The 21,778-nt window shown below is 40.6% G+C and overlaps 1 protein-coding gene across 1 annotated transcript; it reads left to right on the plus strand.

The window, feature by feature from the left end:
* The first annotated feature begins 1,594 nt into the window (after nucleotides 1–1,594).
* Nucleotides 1,595–3,878, plus strand: LOC147625456 (SPX domain-containing protein 1-like). Its single transcript, XM_086818787.1, has 3 exons — nucleotides 1,595–2,172; nucleotides 2,881–3,046; nucleotides 3,163–3,878. The coding sequence occupies exons 1-3, from the start codon at nucleotides 1,702–1,704 to the stop codon at nucleotides 3,669–3,671; spliced, it is 1,146 nt and encodes a 381-aa protein (XP_086674913.1). The 5' UTR covers nucleotides 1,595–1,701; the 3' UTR covers nucleotides 3,672–3,878.
* The last annotated feature ends 17,900 nt before the right edge of the window (nucleotides 3,879–21,778 follow it).

Raw genomic sequence — 21,778 nt, forward strand, 5'->3', positions numbered from 1 at the left:
ACACACACACACACACGACGGATGATGCTTATTATATGTGATTGTATCTCTCTCTCTCTCTCTCTCTCTCTCTCTCTCTCAAGATAAGCAAAAGGAGGCGGGCGATGGGCGACGTTGGAGGCCATGCAAGGGAGTGGGCTACATTGAAGGAGAAGAAGAAGTACAAACCTTGGGCCACGATGCTCAAGGTGTACTTAAAAATAAGCCTTGGTTTTAAGCAGGGAGTCACATATCAACTTTACTACTTTTACTATTTTCAATTAAGGAGTCACATATCAGCTTTACTCTTAATTAGGGAGTCACATATCGACTTTACTATTTTTTTAATGATGAGCCACATAATGACTCATGAATTTATATAGCATTACAAAATTGCATGAAAATGTAGCATCTCAACGGCACTCATCATCACTATATCACTACATAAATTTTATGTTTCTTTATAGTATCACTATATCACTATATAAATTTTATGTTTCTTTATGGTATCACAAAATTGCATGAAACTGCAGCATCTTAGTGGCACTTATCACTATATAAAATTTAGTTACAAACGGACATTTCTAGATGGGTAAGAATATTTATAGATATTCCCATTACTTGTAAACTCACGGAAGTGAGAATGGGAAAAAGAAACGGAAGGAAACCCTATTCCTTTTTATTACAAGAATTGAACACGCATCAAACATACGTTTAACTATCCATTAATAGTGAAAGCATAAATCTTTTTCAAACCTAATCAAAAGATTAACGCTCTTTTTTTAAACCTAATCAAAAGATTAATGCTCTTTTTCAAACCTAATCGAAAGATTAACGGTCTTTTTTTTCGTCCGCTTTGAGTGGGTTACTTCAAAAGACTTGCAACATCCACCACCTATAATGCTAGATAAGTACGAGAAGCTATTTGGTAGGGCCATAAGTAAAGTACGCTTCAACAAAATGTCACACGGGTCTCAATCTAGAAAAGCATGTTGTATGGCACCCTAAAGCCATGTTATCTGGGGGCATCTATGCTGTCAAAATTACCTGGCACTTGTACTCGACCCAACCACGAGGCATTCACTTCACCAATGGAATGGGGCGTTGAAGTCTCTGAAAAAGAATCGGGTTCAAGCCACCAACGTGACCAATGGATGGACATTGCCACTCAGGGTTGGGCGCCCATTGTGGTGACATAAGCACCAAGTTCAAAGCTGCTGTGTGGGCAATTAGAGGAGGCATAAGCATCTGCTATTCAATGCTAGAAAAAAACTATCCTTTAGTGTATTTTGCACCGATAAAAATTGAAAAAATCGATTGAATTTATTCTCCTCTTTACAAAAATTGATAAAATTTGCAAGTTTTTAGTTTTAAAAACTGGTAAATAATGAGATTTTGGATAAGGGGACTGGGAAAAAAGTTGTTCTGTAGAAGACCATGAATTCAACGTGCACGGGCACACAATATAAATCACATCATACCAAGAGTCATATTGGGGTCCGATTTCGGATGTCTTGGGAATATTCTGTGGGTATGTGCTAGAGAATGTTCTCGCTCATCAAAGCGTTTTGACGGCCGCTTGGAATATGCCTTTTTTTCTACCGGGGATTACTCGAGATTATGCTCTCTTCACTTTTTCTCACACACACACAAGTCCCCTCCACCACGACTGTATCGCTCTAAACCTGCAGAAATACCTGTTTTAATTAGGGCTTAATCGTGATGAAGTTCGGGAAGCGCCTGCAGAGCCAGCTTGAGGAAACCCTGCCGGAATGGAGGGACAAGTACCTGTCGTACAAGCAGCTTAAGAAGAGACTCAAGTGCATATCGGCGCCCGATTGCTTTACCGAAGCCGCTTTCTCCAGTCCCGAACGTGAATCCGCCGCTGAACCGGAAGAAGGTCCCCTCCGACAAATTCCGGCATACCAAGGCGATGGAAACGACCATCCGGCTACCGAAACTCCTGCTGTTTCCGAAGGCCAGGGTTCGTCCGTGAACGGGGGCTCCGTCACCGGAGCCAAGAGCAGCTCGGGCAGCGTCGGTGGCGTAGTCTCTGATTGCCTCAACCCGGAGTTGGGTGTAGCAGGGCTGACCCCGGAAGAGGCCGATTTCATCCACCTCCTCAATGCAGAACTGGAGAAATTCAACACTTTTTTCCTCGAAAAGGAGGAGGAATATGTGATCCGCCTACAGGTATCCTTCTCATTACTTTCTTCAATCAGGATTATAGGATGGACTAGAACACCATCTCCATCTCCATCTCCATCCCCATCCCCCTCGCCTCCCTCTCCATCTTCGTCCTCCCTTTTCATGCCATATGCCATCTATGTATGGCTGTGCATGCATGATAAGCTTCATGCCTTTTCGATGAATGGTAGAATGGTCAGTATTATGCCATGGATCGCCTCCAGTGTATGGCTGTAGGCCAATTGCAGCCATGTGTGGCCTGGAGCACTTCGTCAATATTGCCTCTTTAAATGGCAGCAGTCTCTTTATCATGCCCTATGTATGACTAGAGCCAATCATCATATCTATACATGGAGCATCACAAAGTTTGATTGAGGATTGCATGGATCTGAGCTCTAGAGGACATCAGAAGCCTTTAATGCTTATGCATGTAGCTGTGTAGCTTGTCATTTTTCATGGATATGAATTTAGGAATTACATTTGTATATTTGCTTGGTTGCAATGTTCACGAGGTTAAAAAAATTCTATACCAAAGGTTTTCAATTGTCCAATCATTGGTGTAGCATGCCCTCCTTGTGTAGTTGTAGCTTGTTTGGCTTAATTGATTCCCGTTCAGCAGCTCTTTTGGACATATCTAAGCTCAACAAACATATAGGCCGAGTCTTCAAGCAGTCTGTTTCCATGTTAGGCTCTAAGGGATTTTTAACTTTTCAGGAATTGAAGGAAAGGTGTGAGAGGTTGAAGGAGAAAAGCCACACAAGCATGTCACCAAACTCTGAGAGCAATCTGAATGAGGAAATGATCATCATAAGGAAAGAGATTGTGAATTTTCACGGAGAAATGGTTCTTCTAGAGAACTACAGCTCCTTGAACTACACAGGTAAGATTGCCAGCCCTAGAGCCTCATTAAAATATCGCTTGTGATGGGATTGTACATCAGGTTGGAGTGCAGTGCTTGTGAGTCTAAATGTCTTCACGAATGATTGCAATGAACAGGCTTGGTGAAGATCCTGAAGAAGCATGACAAGCGGACCGGAGCACTTCTTCGCATGCCTTTTATTCGAAATGTTCTTCACCAACCCTTCTTTACCACGGAGCTTCTGTCCAAGCTTGTCCGGGAATGTGAGGTGAACTTGCAGTCCCTTTTCCCATCTTCCACTGATACCTCGGAAGTACCAGTTACCGCTCCAAATGTATCAGAGCTTTCTTCTACTGCCATTACCGAGTCTCAAAAAGCAGTTCAGGAGAGGAATGAAGACATTCCTTCCATCGACAAAGAGCCGGGTTTGCCTACTGTGGGAGAAGACCAAATGCATTCTCAAGGAGAGGATGTAGATAACATTTACAGAAGTACTTTGGCTGCTTTGAGGACCATCAAGGAGCTCAGAAGGGGCAGCTCTACTTACAGTATATTCTCTTTGCCTCCTTTCAGCAAAGATGAGGATGATGGTGAAGATGTGGACACTGCACCTTGTGCTACTATCCCTATATGTGCTCAGAAGTAGGAAGCCAACATGTTTGCTATATTTAGTGCCCTCTGATAAATTGTGGATGGAAGTGCTCAGTTCGTTTGAAGACTTCTCTCCCAGACTTCATATAGAGGCGGTTGGCTGGGTCTTTTGTTGAGCGTCCAAGTGTTTCCTATCAGGTCTTAATTTACATATTCATTCGCATCAACTTTTGCACAATGAATAGATGGGTTTTCGTGTGGTGGTTTTGATTGCCGTGCATTTATAGTCTAGTGATCCATAGATTTTCAGTGTGGAAGACCATTTATCCCATCAGCAAAGCAAGCGCTCAAAACCACGGGAGAGCTGTGGATGGAGAACCAGTCCCATGTTTGTGCTCTCTCTCTCTCTCTCTCTCTCTCTCTCTTTTAAGAGTTAGAATTTCAGGGGTTATTTTTGCGCTTTGAGAAGTGAGGCATTCCTGAAAAAAACGTCCATGTCTTGGTGAAATTTTTTTCCCGTTATTGGCATCATAGCTGGCACAAACAAATGGCAGTTTACTCCACAATTTCTAGAATTTGTGGAGGTGGAAAGGTGTTTATGTGCCCTAGTCTGTTTGGATAGGGCAATGCCCTCCTCTCCTTCTCTGTTATGAGGTGGTAAGAGTAGATCCACATCTGCCAAACTATTATTGGCATGTCATGTGATAGTTGTGGGACCATCTCTTCTCAATGCCTTAGCTTGTATGAGTTGCATGTGTTTGAAAGAACATGATCTTTCATGGGTTTGGTAATAATGGTACCATATAAGGAAAAAAACAAGGGTTATTTTTGTTGGAAATAGAGTTGCAAGAATGCACACTCCCACGCAGTGGAGAAGCTCAATGGAGCATACAATGAGATGATAGATAGATAATGAATGTGTGCTGTATAAAGATGATAAGTATACCCTAAGATGGGTGTATGCTAGCACAAAGGAAGAAACCTTCTAGAGAGGAAAAAAGTAGCTTGGCTAGTCCTAGTGTGTCCAAACACATGACTACCAAATATGGTTACAAATCTTTCTTGGAGTGATAATGTGAATAAGGGGCGAGTTGGCTCTAGAAGTACAGAGATACGTCAAGCTCTTTGGATTGTGATTGTGAATAAATTTGTCAAGTTGTCCTCTGTTAGCACATAATCCAAGCCGATTTTCCTTGCAGAGTGTCTCTCCTTGATATATAATGATAGTGCATCTCGATGTGCTTTGTGTGAGTTTAAAAAATTGGATTACTCGTAGCGATCATAGCATTGTGATTGTTAGTGAAGATGTTAGTGGTTGAGGACTCGTCAATATCCAAATAGTAACAATAAGACGCTTGAGCCAAACACACTCAACTGTAGTTGTAAACACGGTCTTGTACTCACCTTCACAGGTAGGAGTGGCCACAGTGGGTTGCTTCTTGCTCAGCCATGATACACATGAATCACCAAGGTGAAAGCGAAAACCACTCGTGTCAATTTTGAGTTTGTAAATGCATGCAGTTGTGATTTACTCCCCTACGCATAAAATAATCCAAAGTACTTGGTGTCTTTTAAGTATTAGAACCAATGCTTTGTGTTTGGGCTATGCATAAATCTACTCAATATTGAGACCATATACTGAATGTCAAGTTTGGTTTTACACACAAAATAAGGCATCCAACAGTTTCTTGATACAAGTTAGCATTAAAAGGATCATCTGTATCTTCGAGACTTAGTTGTAAACCTAGCTCCATAGGTGTAGCCACAAGTTTACAGTCTTCAAGATTGAATCTCATTAACAATGTATCTATGTATTTCCTTTACAACATAACAATGCCATCATTATGTTGCCAAAACACAGTGTTTAAATAATAATGCAACGATCCAAGATCAGACATCTCAAAAGACTTATCTAAATCAGCTTTAAAAGGTGAAATATGATCATCATTAGGGTTTGTGAACATGCCATCAACGTTGATGTGTCCGAGAGAACTTTTATAGCCCCGTCCAAAGCACATCACCGTGAGGAGGAGACTATCACCAATACCACAATCCAATAGAAACACCACTAGAGACCATCAACATACCAAGCTGTCGTCCCTTGATCCTCACCTGACCCAATTGAATACTTCAACACTCTTCCAACCACTGTATGTAGTCCAACTGTCTACTCAATTTGTCCTCTTAGGGCACCTCTCACTCCCAATATCTCTAATCTTTCAACTAAGAGCCTCTCCTGGCTCCAACTTGACGAAGATAGCTTCCAGCTACCACATAAGTAGCTATAAACTACTTCCAAAGTCCTCTTCCTTGTCCCAGTCAGAGATCTGTCCTCCAAGCTTCCAGAGTGTCCTCTTATGTTAGCTAGCCTCAAAACCTTGTCTCAAAACCTCTCAGAACTAGACAGCTATCCTCATCTGACCACTTGGCTAACAACAATCAACTGTCTACTTGCTTCGGAATTCTGATGGCTTACCTTAGTCCGAAATGGTTTCTCCAGTATCCTCTACGATCCTCGAACGTTAGCGAACCTTATAGCCACAACTCCTAGGCCTTCATGGTTAACCTACCGACCCTCTTCCGACCTCTCTTTAATCTTTCACTCGTTGAATTTTGCCTCAGAAATTTTCCATAGAACCGTTTGCCTTCAAAGTCTATAGTAAACCAAAATCTTCCCCAAATGTCCTCTAACAACCATAAACTCTCAGGAATCTCTCAACTTGAAGGGATATCACACAATTAACTCTTTGTTGACTACAGTTGGCACCGGCTACTCTGAAGTGAATGTTCTCAACCAACTAGCTAAATAGATCCAACAGATGTAGGTATCCCCTCCTCTGCGTCAACTAGCACCTCTAGAGCCTCAAAACACTTAAACCAAGCCAGAACCCAACCTTAGAATCACTCAGCTGACAACAAGTGTCTCCTTGTTGCCACAGAAACCCTCTCAGAACACTAAGTCTTCTGATTGCTGACAATTGTCCTCTGATAGACCTATAACCATGAGCCTCAGAACCACTTCCCCTTAACTCAAACAAGTTAAATCAAAGTCCCTACACCCCCTGCTCACTATTCTAATGTATAGCTGATTATGGCTGACCCCTACATAGGTTAACCAACCCATCATAGACTTGACCAAGGTTAGCTCTTCACTTACAGCCTTATCTTCAATAGAACTTCACCCAAACAATACTGATTGAACCAAAGACAAACAAAGAACTCTTCAATTCCACACTACTTGATTCTTTGTGTTAAAAAAATAATAATTGTGCAACCCACAACAGATTCTGAGCATTGAGCAGATGAGCGATAACAGCAATAGATAAAAAAAAATTCTCGCACAAATAGCCTCAACAAAAAACCAGAATTGTATTCTCAATCCCATCAAGATCAAAGATATGTAGCAACAGCTTGCATGCTTCAATTATCCATTACAACTCGGAGTTATTTTTGAGCAATTCTTGATCTAATCTAAGTTCCAACAATGATACACCCTGAGAGGTTCTGGGACACAACTCTCCACATAGTGTGTGACAACATGCCTTAAAACTGGCCATTTTATCCAAGCCAAAAGGGTATTTTTTGGCATTTTATTTGTCTTTGTTGCTGCTGGTGGCCGAAACAATTTGTATGAATTTTATCACGCAATTACAATCTTTTACTACTTCTTCATAAATTTTTGACATTTTTAACTTCTCGGTTGATCCTCATTAGCCAATTTGCTTTGATACCAGCTGTAAGATCCCTGTCCCCACCACGCAACGAATTCAGGGGTGCTAGTAGTGGAAGTAGCACTTCTTGCGTGGGGTAGGGTCCCACACTCGGGGCCTCGTCCACAGATATCCGAACAAGAGACTAATCCATCGGTTCTTCCAAAATCGAACCCGAAAAAACTTCCCTTGCCCAGAAAGCACGGGCGATTCCTCCAGGATAAATTTTTCTCTAACATAGTCAAAAACCTTAACTAACTGAACTGATCTGACCGAACCCATAAGTCCCATAGACAGATTAGGAAAAAGATTGCACTTGGATCATAGAGACCAACGCTTTTTTCCTCATTGTTGAGAGGCACAACCGTTGATTCTTTTCCATAGAACAATTTTTGTTCGAGTTAAACTGACCGACCAGCAGCCCTACAGTATATATAAGAAACTCAACATTATTCACTTTAGTCACGACATACATTCGAGTCTTGCTGCCGATGCTTCTTGAGGCAGCGTATCTTTACCATTTTGCTGCTGGTGTTTTTGCATCTACAGGCTGAGCATTCTCCTTCAATCTATGTTTCTTCCTACAGCTTTAGCCTTGCACAGTCTTCGTCTACAACACCTTAGCATTACTCTGAAGCTGCTATTTAGTACCTTGTCTGTCATGTGCAAGTTTGCCCATGGACATATCCTGATGAAGCTAATCTAGAAGGGGCGGCTAGAAAAGATGATAAGAACCATAATTGAGGAGCATGCTATGCTGTTTTGGCTAGTGTGGATTTGGAGAAGGACAAGGTTGCACAAGAGGACTGTCGACTGTACTAGAGGACCGGATGCTGCGGGCGCATCAACTCTTTATGAATTATGGACCAGTTGGCTAGCCGACCAGTAGTCGGCCAGCACTCCAAGTGTCCAAGAGCCTATAAATAGGCATGTTTGCTCATTGTTGTGGTCATTCACTCCACTAGGGAGTGGGTCCAGTATTAGGACTGTTTTGGGTGATCCACCTTTTCATGGAAGGCAGCCTATGGGTGTAGAACCTATGTACCTTTTTGTACCATATGAATATACTGAATTTCCAGCCACCTCTCTCTCTACTCTCCCTTCTATCTGCGTTTTTGCATCAGCATGTTCTAAGAGGTGTTTAGGGCTGAAAGAAGACTCTCAGAGCTTCCGCGTGTTACATTGGTATCAGAGCATCAGGCTCAGCAAGGCTAAACCCTGATTCGGTCCCATATGATGGTGTACAGGTCCAAGGTACAGGAAAGTGCACGAGTACGAAGCCCATGGCAAGGAACACAAGATCGGGAAGAGCTCCCAGGAGGTTTGTTGGTGGTGTTCCACAAAGCCAGAGGGGATGGCAGTCCTGTAAGCCAGATAGGTTTTCGGGCAACGGTCCCAAGGGAGGATGATCCTCCAAGGGATGGAGTGAGAATGCCAGACTCATTTCTCAGGAATGAAGAGACCAAGACGGTGTTCAAGAGATAGGGCATGAACGGATTGGGGGCTGGATGGAACAGATGCATAGATCTTATTCAGAGTCAGAGTGGTTTTGGAGACCGGGCTGGGTTTTCAGTGAAAAGGGCTGGGTTTTCAGTGAAAAGGGCTGCCAGAGATGGATGGATGACAGAGGGGTTCAGGGAATAGAATGGGACGATGGCAGTCATCCAAGAACAGGTTGGAATCCCGTCATCAAGTTTAGCAGAGAGGGATGTCATGTGCAAGTTTTCCCATGGACATATCCTGAAGCTAATCCAAAAGGGGCGGCCAGAAAAGATGATTAGAACCAGAATTTAGGAGCATGCTATGTTGTTTTGGCTAGTGTGGATTTGGAGAAGGACAAGGTTGATCCGTCGGCTGTAGGCGCATCAATGCTTTATGAATTATGGACCACTCGACTGGTCGAATTATGGACCACTTGGAGTGCTGGTCGACCAGTCGGCCAGCACTCCAAGTGCCCAAGAGCCTATAAATAGGCGTGTTTGCTCATTGTTGTGGTCATTCACTCTACTAGGGAGTGGGTCCAGTATTAGGATTGTTTTGGGTGATCCACCTTTTCATGGAAGGTAGCCTATGGCTGTAGAACCTATATGTACCTTTTTGTACCATATGAATATACTGAATTTCTAGCCACCTCTCTCTCTCTACTCTCCCTTCTGTCTGCGTTTTTGCATCAGCATGTTCTAAGAGGTGTTTAGGGCTGAAAGAAGACTCTCAGAGCTTCTGCGTGTCAGCGTTTTCATACAGCACATGGATCAACATCCCTCTCTGCTACAGTAGAGCTTTCCAGCAAGTTTATTTCAGCATCTACTACCTCGGGATCGTGGCCCTCTCTGCCCTCATTCATCATCACTAGGATAGCAACCCTCTCTGCTCTTTTACCTCGACATCGGGATGACAACCCTCTCTGCTCATTTCTTCGGAACAACAACCTACCATCTGCCTTGGATTGCGGCCTTCTTCAGCGTGTGCATTATCATGGGACATCAGCCCTCTCTGCTCCTTCAGAGCCTCACACACTGAGCTCTTGTACTAGATTTCATCATATATACACTCACTCATTTCATGTTGTGTTGATTTGCTCTGATCTCTCATACATTTGGTCCTTTAGTCCTTTTTCCCTCACATGGTATCAGAGCTATCGTGAGCAAAATGACTGAAGACCTTGAGAGGACACAACTTGGATCGTTTACCCACGATTTTGGAGGACCAACCTTTCTTACCAGATGTTAATTCTCCTTATTCAGATATAGATCACATGGAGGATGAGACTTCTTATTCACTGGAGAGCCTTGTTCGAGGTCTTTCATTGGGAGACGACCAGCTTATTTACACCTACTCACCCTCTACATCCTTGGCATCTCGTCTTTCTTCTCCAAGCTTATCAGACTCCACTTCTAGAGGAGGATACATGCCTACAGCCAGTGTGCCAGTACTAGACCCAGGTATCTTATCTCATCTCTGGAGAGTCCTGCTGCTTAGTCTAGTCGACATCCTAGACTTCAGTATGGTATTTTTTCTCAAGAAGGATAGGTTCCTCCTTTGGTCGTTCGGAGATCCATCAACATCAGCCTTGCCAACGGTGACCGCGTCAGGTTCGTTTGTGCCTTTGAGTACTTATGTTCCTAATTCTACCTAGGTGTCTTCTTTTGTACCACAGGTTCAACATATGGTACCATCAGGCACCCTCGATCCCTGGAATTATGTGAACCCAAATAGAGGAGGGTGTAGGAGTATAATTCACTCCCAGATTTCTGGTGTTCAAGGAGGTAACATTGTTTTCTCTTCTGGTTCACCTTCTGTTTTTACTCCTAATGTGTTTTGGAATACTGCTCCACCTCAAGCACAAAACCCTCCCACTGTTATGGCTCACCCTAATCCTCCTTGAAACACATCCAAAAAGAGATTACCTGGTGAACCGCAATTGTCGTGAGGATCTTTCCAATGGCCGAGCTCGTGACCCTTAAGGTCTCCAAGCTCTACAACTCCTTAAGAAGCAATTCCACCGCGTCTCCCGCGTGTTGTCACACCGTCGCGTTTCACTATGGGTCCTCGTCCCTCCTCTCACCTCACTTCACTTCACTCACAGACACTCACTAGCATGTAATAGGGAGAGATATTAGCAAGAGGATTAGCAAGAGCAAGACTCAATTACACAATGGGAGAGTCTGTTGTATTATGAGAGAAATTCACTTATATACATGGCCATAAGTGCTCACACTCACTTAAACTATGGCCGACCGAGCACTTTAGGCTCATAAGAGGCCTAATGCTATTACAATGACTACTCTCATACTATATCCATGAAGTACATCACTTAGGACTTCATCCTAACTTGCTACCACACGCCCTTGAAGCGAGAATCACCAAAAATACTTCGTTCACACCATTACGGGCGCCCGTCCAAGTTGTAGCTTTGGACACTATTGCTTTATATCTTGAATGTATGACCCTTTGGTGTATCTACCATGAATCCTTGATGTAAGATAATGGCGGTAGCTCTTGTTAATCCTAGAATTGGATTAACATTCCCCCCTTCCTGATGGTGATCGCATCCGCGTGATCGCGTTGAAGACCTTTGTGTGGGAAGAATGAATAAGCTTGTTGATGGCTTTGATGTTGAATGACGTTCAATGGTCTTTGTTTCTCCGAAGGAAATAAGAAAAGCTAATTAATGAATGAAGAGGTTAGTTGTGTATTGGAAATTCCTAACGGGGTGAGGGGTTTTTGCAAGTGATTGCATTTTTATGTGAGCCTCCTTTTTTTATTTGCTCACTTTGGTTTTGGCAATCATCAGCAAAGTTACATGTGATTTTTATTAGTAAGGACACTAAGAGATCTTAATAATGGGAGAGAAGAGAGAGAAGGATCCTGAGGAACGTAGACTTAATCATCAGAGTTCCTCATTTGATTCATTGAAGCGACATTCATCATTTGAAGTAATTGGCTTGTGATGATGTCCCTTTGTGTGGCAGGATTCTTGTCAAATGTTGTTGATTAGGACTTGATCCTATCTTTTTTTACCCATGTGCTTTTTATGTTTTTATGCATAATTAAGTGCTCTTAGAAGCATATTTTCATGAAGTACAAGAATTGAGTCATATAGACTCTTATTGAACTGCTCTGTGTTGAAGTAGCCACTTGTTGGTGAGGGTAAAAGAATTACATCGACTTGCGAGACTAATATAGATATCTTCACTAAGGATTGAAGATCATTGATTTGTGAAGATGATGGCGTCGTTTGGAGAGGTTTGTAATTTGAAGAAAAATTCCAAGTGATGGGTTGTACCATTGACTAGGCTTTCGCCCACCATGGCCCCCCCATCCAGAGATGTACATGGAAGTTGTTGATGGTGAGGCTTTGGTGCAAATGTTCTCTAGTGCATGAGTATGCATATGTACTCATGGAGCAGTTGTTACATTAATTTAGTCAAAAGAATAGTAAGCAATAAGCTTAACAAATATATAATGGCTATTGTTTTATATGGCTTAATCCATGATGAGGCTTAAATGTGGAAGTGCAGGCTCTTAAGCTGTGAGATGGAACTTCGTGAATTGTAATTCCATGAATTTGCAGGTTCTGACCTGGAGGTGTTTTTTTTTGTCTTCTAGGTCATGACTTGTAAGCAACAGCTTCTTGTGCGCTCATTTCTCACTACCAGAGGGGTGATAAGAGCATTGTTATTTTATTCTTGATGTGCTCCTAAGTCTCCGTATTTGATCTTGAATTGGTTGCTAAAATGATGTCGAGGCAGTAGGGAAGACTGTTGATTGTTTGCTTGAACAGACAAACTCTTGTGCTGGTGTTGAATGCATGAGAGTGGTTGAGTGATTTGCTTGTTGTTTCTTGGGCCTCCATTCTTGTCAAACTTTAAGTGAAGTTGTTGGGGTTGAAGTCGGTGGTGAGGTTTTCTTCACATTGTTCGATTTTGGCAACTATATGATGGAATTATCATCATAGTATCCTTGTTGTTGAAGTACATGCACAGGCACCCATCTTTAATAAACACTGTAATTTGGTTGTCAATGTGCTTGGTGTTGAGGCTTTCTTCTTTGTGCAAGCTTAGGGGACTTTGTGATGCGCTTGGGGACCCAAGCTTTGGTATTTCTTTGGTAGTACCCTTGTGCTTTGCAGCAATGTTTTTGGTACCCACACTTGTTGCATTGGTGGAGTTCTTTGAGGAACTTGTAGGCTCTTGTGAAACGGTGTTGTGGAGTACTATTCTTCTTCCTTGGCTTTCGAGTGCTTCATTTTGAGAAAGAGTTTTTGACTATCGAGGCACCCAAATTTGATTGGCACCTTAATAGTAGCCTTAAGCTACAAGTAGCTTCTTCTCCACCCACATTTTGATACCATTAAGATATGGTGATTGTGGGAATCTTGGTGGAGTTTTCTTTTGGGTTGGTGTGGAAGGTTTGGGGCCCTCCGTGACTTGGGTTGGCGCTGAAGCTGCAGGTTTGAGACTCATTGGCATTGTTGATGTTGATGAGGTTAGAGTCTCTTGTGGAGTGGCTATAGGACAGGGCCTTTGAGCATGTGGTTGTCTCCTTTGGTGAGGTTTGTTAATGAAGATGCATAGGAGTTGGGGCCTTTCCTTTGAGTTCCCTGTTAGAGTTAGATGGTTGGGCTTTGGGAACTTCTTCAAGAATAACTGCTGATTGCGAGGTTTTGGCATCAAACCTCATAGGTGAGGATGGGGTTGAAGGAGTAGAGACTTTATCGGAGTTGGTTGTTGGCGCATATTGTAGGTCATTGTGTAGAGGGGCTTTTGTGAAAGAGGCTTGTATCTTTTGCGTTCAACATCATAGATATCCATTAAAGTTGGATCCTCTTCCTGGCAGTATGGTATTGTCAACTTTTTGTTGTTAACCATCATGATGACTCTATTGCTAGCAAAGGGCAGTGGTGCTTGGGTAGCAACAATCCATTTATGGCCCAATATTAAATCTGCTTCCAACACATACTCAACCACAAAAAGCTTGCAAGTAAGGGGGTTAGTTTCAATATACATTGTATGTTCAAAGTACCCCAAACATGGCATGTTCAAGTCTTGTGTAAAGTGTATTCTTTCAGGTTGTGCCGTGAATGTTGGTTAACCTAACAAACCCCATAGCTCGAGGGTCATGAGATTGTGTTCTCGTGTTAGATAAAGCTATGCTTGAGGTGTGGTGATTTTATTCGCAATTTCCAATCCAACCAGAATCCTAGGGATCTTTTCAGTAAGATATGTTAGAAATTCCAGCTCCTCTAAGGTTTCTTCCTCCCATAATAGCAATTGTACATTGCATGCAGCAGGAGTGTTCAAGATGACTGTTTGCATGGATTCATCTAGTGAATAGAACGATTCATTTATCCAAGGTCTACCAAAGACGACATCATACTCAAGGGAATCTAGGGTAACATGAAATGTAAATTCCATATCGCCACATCGATTGTTTGAGTAGTGTATCTAAAGTAACCTGGAACTTCAATGTTTTGTTCATTGGTTCCTTTTGCAAGATTATTGCTTGTTGGGGTGAGGTTAGGTTGTCCCAATGACACCCAAGTGTCTATTGTCATGATGTTATGACTTGCTCGAGGGCTAATCAATGCGCATTTACGCTAAATATCATTGCCTGTAGTAGGAAAATCCAGCCATACCATGATAAAATCTTCCAAAGAAACCATGGGTGTTTTGGTTATTGTTTCAGCTTCAGATCCTATGTCTGTTTCATATTCCCACTCACTTTCATCCTCTGTTTGGGTCTCAGCTTTTTCAAGAGTACCCAATGCGTACAATGGCACACTTGGTCCTCTGATAATTCTTAATGAGGGTTGTTTGGAAACTTGTGAATCCTCACAGTCCTGGTTTATGTAGTTCGTTATGTCCTTGTATAACTCAGACTGAACCATTAAAGGTGCAAGTGTTGATGTGATGCTGGATTTATTATCAGAGAAGAGCACTCCTGTGAATGAGGTTTTGAGAGACTGTTTTAATCTTGTAATAAGGGAATTATCGAATTCCTCACATACTTTCTCAAGCCTATAGTTCGTACAGTCTCTTTCAAATGACTCTTCTGTAGAGAGTATGTCTTCCTCTTGAAAGGGAAAGCGATACTCCTCTAGGAGTTGTATCTTGGTTGCTGTTTTTAGGTTTGGTATTACGAGGTTCAATCACAACCGGTGACCCTGTAAGACATTCAACCAAGCTAAGCATGCTATTCTGAGCTTGCTTTACAACATTGATCGAATGTTTCCGGATTGGATACAATGATCAAGGTGTGAAGCTGTTATTCTTTAGGCCCATCGTGAAACATCTCCTCAATTGAACATCGTTTAATTTTTCCCATGACTCACAATGTGAGTCCAAGAGTTTTATCCGAAGGATAAAGTCTCTAATGGATTCATTTGGTTGACGCTCAATTGAATAGAGTTCTGTTTACTGCACTCCATCGATCACCTTGTTTGGAAAGCCATGTATAAAGGTTGATTTTTTCAAGGTTTTGAAGTTGGTCTTGATCACCGGCATCAATGTAAAGGTTGATTTTTTCAAGGTTTTGAAGTTGGTCTTGATCGGCATCAATGCGATGAACCATCGACTAGCTTTTCCCTCTAAGCATAAGTTCAACGCTAGTGGGGCATTTGGGATTTCCAAAGGCTTCACATCTCTGCTCAAACATTTGAATGAATTGAACAGGGTCTGTTGTTCTGTCATATTTGTCCATAATTTTGGAAATTTTTACGGTCATATTTCTGTATGAGTCAAGGCCGTATGTGAGTGCTCTTGTTGGAAGAGACTCAGTGAGTCCTTGGGCCACCCCCCTTTCTAGACTAGTGAGTATGTCCAAGGTGTGGGCATCTAGGAAAGGGTTGGTACTTATAGGATTTGTGGGAATGTTAGGCAAGGGACCAAAGCCCGATTGAATCGAAGTTATAGGGGGTGTAAAACCCAATGACACGCTTGTTATAGGCATGGCCAATGGCATGGGGAGGTGAAGATGTTAGCCATTGGGTTGAGTCCTTGTGTGATCCCAGACAATCCCTCTATCATGGCCATGTCAGAGTGCCTAAATGCTCCTTAATGAGAAATCACAGTTTTTTTTTTCATTACTTTCCCACCACCCATTACAGCCTGAAGAGGCTTGGCATACTCTTCGTTGGATCAACGGGTGTCCATTTGCCCTAGCTTAGGTGCTATACTATGTTTTTCAAGTGAGCCATCAGCCTTGTACTTAGCTTTCCAAACCCATTTGGTACCAATTACCTTTGTGTTTGCTGGTCGGTCAACTAGCTCCCAGGTGTTGTTCTTTATGATGTTGTCATACTCAAACTGCATTGCAACTTTCCACTTTAGATCTGCTAAGGCTTCATCCAAGGTGGCTGGCTCCTTCACTGTTCCCATTATCTCAACCACTATCAAGGCCATATTGACAATGAGATCAGATGCTCTTCTCTGCTTCTCTATTCTCTTTGATCTGCATGGTCCATCTGCTGAAGATTTTGGCTTATCAAGTAGTACTGGATTACGCTCATCAAAGAGTCGTTGTGTCCACTTTGGAAGTGGCTTTTCTTATGGTGCAATAGCACGCTGTTGTGATCTGTGAGAGTCTTCATCCTATGAAAACTCCTCCTCCCTGAGAGGAAATCTGGCTGGTGGATTGGGCTCATGGTGGACTATTTCTCCGGCTAATGATAGAGTGGATGGACCTCCTTCCTCCACTGAGTGTGGCTGTTCTGCAAAAACCACATCTCGACTGGCCAATTTATGTATTTCCTTACTACCATTCATCAATTAACTTCAATAGCATTAAAAAGCCATTCCAATTAAGCTTCTCAAGCTTGAGAGGAGTTGACAAGAGAGAAACATTGAGAAATTATGGAAAAAGATCAAAATTCACAATTTACCTTACAAATTGCTTGATTCTTTGATCACGGTAGAGGTCCCCAACCAATCAATTGGTTTAATGTGTTGATGGAGCCATCAATGGAGATTTAAGAAGGAGGGAAGCTCCAATTTCTTCAATTTGGAGAGAATTTTAGAGAATAGTAAAAATTATCATTATTTCAACATAATTCTGGCATAGTATAATTCTCCTATTTTTTTACAAAGGACTCAGGTTCTATTTATAGGAGAGGGAGGCTCTAACCAAGACCAACTCATTTCTAGAAATTTTTAGATTCAGTTTGGTTGAATTTGGACCAAAATTAGACCAGATTTGGACCTAGTTTAGTTCCTTTTTGATTCGGTTTGATCCAAGAGAGAGGAGAGATAAAAATATCACATTATTTTTGAGTTTAAAACTCATTCAAGCATGTGAAGTAGGCGCCTCCTTGAAGGGATCCCCTTCCCTTACACATGTGTCAAAAATAGAATCATTATACCCAAAATATCTCATTTTTTTTAGTAATACTCATAGTTTTTTACTAATAAACCTTGTACATAGTCAACTCTTTATCTTATGTGGGCATTTACTCATTTTTGGTTATTTTTTTTACAAATTAGATTTATCTCCTTCCCACACATGGATTGATCCTATTGGCCCATAGGAACCTTAATTTAAAATTTTTCAAAAATCTGGACCCCTAAGATAAGGCTTCTTGAGGAGATTATACTTGATTTCTAATGCACCTTCTGGAAATCTTTTTGAACTTCTGTTTCAGGGAAACTTATTTTAATAAGATGAGAATTTTTTCTATCCAAAAATATTCAAAATCTGAATAATCTCTCTCTAGAATATTTTCTCTCTCTAGGCCAAAACAGGTAGAAACAAGATCTTTTATATTTCTGAAGAGGGATTTGACTACATGGGGAAGATACTGGACATCTTGAGAGGATGGGGAGGAATCTTACATTCTACTCCACTTAAAAAACACGAGATGTCCTCATCTCGCAAAACTAGAGGAGAATTCTTTTTCTTAAGATCCAACTGATTATGGGTTCCTTGTATTTTGGTGAACCCAAACAGAATCCTGGGATAAAGATCCCTTATATAAAACTCATTATAAAATAACAATTCACTCAGATCATAACATTCAATTCCTTATCACAATAATGGTCCATTAGACCGAAATTTCTATCTGAACAGTTCTTGATGGAAATTTTTCATTTATGCAGATTTTTAATTTAACCTCCTTTAACTTGATCCACTGGGTCAAGTGTTAATAGCAGCAATCTGCCAGCACAATAGTGATTTGCTGGAGTCATTAATGTTATTCTAACTAAGAACGTTATCACAGGGACTCGTCTCATTCATCCTCATTGAGGTTTTGCTTAGTTATTACAATTCAGCCAAAATTCATAAATCTTCATTTTTCAATCAGAATCCAAATCAACTCATCATTTCAATCAGAATTTAAAATCATATCAACCACATTCAAATTCATCATCTAGATAGTATTAATACTTATAATTTCAAGTCTTAGATTTACTCGTATATAGTGCCAGTAAAGAGCTGCAGTTATATCCTCGGTATATACGGGTAGTCATGGTTCTTGGAATTATAAGGTAAATACCATCATGTCTAGGCCTCAAGCAAGTCAAGGATTCCATACAATTGCGGTACTTCCATCATCTGAAGACCCAATTACCAAATTACGAATTTCAGTTTGAATATCAAATTGTATGAATTTTATCACATAATTACAACCTTTTAGTGCTTCTTGATAAATTTTTGACAGATTTGGCTTCTCGGTTGATCCTCATTAGCCAAATAGCTCTGATACCAACTGTAAGATCCCTGTCCCCACCGCGCAACAGTTTCAGGGGTGCTAGCAGTGGAAGTAGCACTTCTCGCGCGGGGCAGGGTCCCACACTCGGGGCCTTGCCCACAGATATCCGGACAAGAGACTAATCCATCGGTTTTTCCAAAACCGAACCCGGAAAAACTTCCTTTGCTCGAAAAGCACGGGCGATTCCACCAGGATAACTTTTCCCTAACGTAGTCAAAAGCCTTAACTAATTGAGCTCATCTGATCGAGCCCGTAAGTCCCATAGTCAGATCAGGGAAAAAGACTATACTTGGATCATAGAGACCAACGCTTTTCCATTGAGAGGCACAACCGTTGATTCTTTTCCATAGAACAATTTTTGTCCGAGATTTACTTTATCTATCAAACTAAACAGAAATTGAGTCTCGATTTACGGATCCATCAGTCCAGCCTAACCCCATCCAGTCCCATGGGTTAGCCAACCGCCCAACCACTGTAGTGATGGGATCCAATTAGGAATTTAGTTAGGTTTTGTCTCGGGTACCAGGGAAAAGAGTTCCTAGGCCCCCTAGCCGGATGTTCATGCAAACATAAAACTAGTCACACCACCTACACACCCAATATGAAATTGCTTTTTTTCTCAACATCAGCTATCTTTAAAACAATCCTTTAATGAAACCATTGTATCACTGATCACAATCTTCCAAAATATCTGGTTGAATCTTAATTTCCAATCATTCCTTTATCGAAGTATCTATGGCATCATTGGCAACCAGAATTCTCACCACCTGTCCACTCAGGGGCCTTTTCAATAGTTCCTAGGTCATAGTACCTGGCAATATAATCACTTATAAAAATCAAGATGGAATCTCCGTTGAAGATCAGCAAGATCAACCAACAGATCCATATGAAAGAGCCATGGACTCATCCGTTGAGGACCAACAAAGTCAATCAACCAGATCCGTGCCTGGTTTCAGAAAACCACTCTTACTCCTTGATTCAATATCTTCCACAACACACGTGTGGGTATCTTCGACGACCCAGAGCTCGAGCACCGGGTCAGCACCCTCTAGGATCCTTCTCGCAGGTCACCTAGCGCTTCACTCATAGGCCGCTTCCTTGGTCCCTCATCCACCGTACCGAAAGCTTACCATTTAAATCGAACCGAGGCTGGTCAAGACCTCGGCCGACCTTGCTATGCGAGACGTCCTCCATTGACTCTCCGTCTCAGCAGTTGCAACTTTATCAATTAGGTCTCCATGAACTTAATCCATGAACTTAATCACAAGACGGTCAAAATGCATCCCCAGCATTCTTGACATAAAACACTCATTTACAAACATGTCACAAATATAATTTCTAGATTGAACTCTCGTCTTTCCACATTATCCCTCATCAGTCCACATTACATATTCCACATTCCATTCATATGTGTATTCATTCTCATCCAGTCACATCATTTTTCATCTCATCACCTCAGATTTATTCACAACACATATCATATATTCACATCCCAATTCACATGTCATCACATCTCATCCATTCACTCATATCGACGACACATCATTTCACATACACATTCGCATTCGTTATTCTACATACACATCATTTCACACACATTCGCATTCATTATTCTACATATACATCCACATTCGTACATCCACATCATACATCCAATTCCACATCCGCATTCATACATACACATCCATATCCACATCCATACATCCACATCCACATTCATACATCCATATCCACATCCACATCCATACATCCATTTTCACATTCACATCTACATCCATACATCCATTTTCACATCCACATCCATACATCTATTTTCACATCCACATCCACATCTACATCCACATTCATACATCCACATTCACATTCATACATCCACATCCACATTCACATTCATACATCCAGATCCACATCTACATTCATACATCCACATCCACATCCACATCCATACATCCACATCCACATCCACATTCATACATCCACATCCACATCTATACTTCCACATCCACATCCTTACATCCACATCCATATCTACATCCATACATCCATTTTCACATTCACATTCATACATCCACATCCACATCTACATCCATACATCCACATCCACATCCACATCCACATCCACACATCCACATCCACACATCCACATCCATATTCATACATCCACATCTACATCTACATCCACATTCATACATCACATCCATACTTATCATTTACATATACATCTTTCCTTTTCCATACATCCTTCACATACATACATCTACATCCGTTCTTTCACATACATATATCTACATCCATTCTTTCACATACATATATCTACATCCATTCTTTCACGTATATACATCTCCATCCATTCTTCGTTCTTTTTCATCTATCTTATTCATTTCACATCCTCATATCTATTTATAGAATACAAGAGAATTCTTAATTTTGATATAAGATTTCTTTACGCATCTATTTATGCATGAATTTCATTTTAAGGAGAATAACACTTTCAAAATAAAAATAAATCTTTTATGCATTTTACTATGCATAAATTCCATTTTAATGAGAATAACACTTTCAAAATAAAAATAAATCTTTTATGCATCTAACTATGCATAAATTTAATTTTAATAAAAATAATACTTTCGAAATAAAAATAAATCTTTTATGCATCTTTCTATGCATAAAATCAATATTGATAAAAGAATAACTCATTTGAATTAAGAATAAAATTCCTTATGCATAAAATCAAAATTGATGAAAAATAACTCTTTTGAATTAAAAATAAAATGTTTTATGCATCTATTTATGCATAAAATCAAAATTGATGAAAATAACTCTTTTGAATTAAAAATAAAATTCTTTATGCATAAAATCAAAATTGATGAAAATAACTCTTTTGAATTAAAAATAAAATTCTTTATGTATCTTTCCATGCATAAATCCAATTTAGTAGGAATTATACTTTTAGAATAAAAGAATTTCTCTTATGCATCTAATTTATGCATAAAATCCATTTATGATAAAAATCACTTTTTTAATATAAAAAAATATCTTTTATGCATACAAATCATTTATGATGAAAATCACACTTTTAATATAAAGAAAATATCTTTTATGCATACAAATCATTTATGATGAAAATCACTCTTTTAATATAAAAGAATTTCTTTTATGCATCTATTTATGCATAAAAATTATTTATGATAAAAATCAAACTTTTAATATATAAAAATATCTTTTATGCATATGTTTAAGCATATA

The sequence above is a fragment of the Cibotium barometz genome, chromosome 24, assembly GCF_041138505.1.
Source record: "Cibotium barometz isolate CiBa-2024 chromosome 24, ASM4113850v1, whole genome shotgun sequence".
In the NCBI taxonomy this organism is placed as follows: Eukaryota; Viridiplantae; Streptophyta; class Polypodiopsida; order Cyatheales; family Cibotiaceae; genus Cibotium; species Cibotium barometz.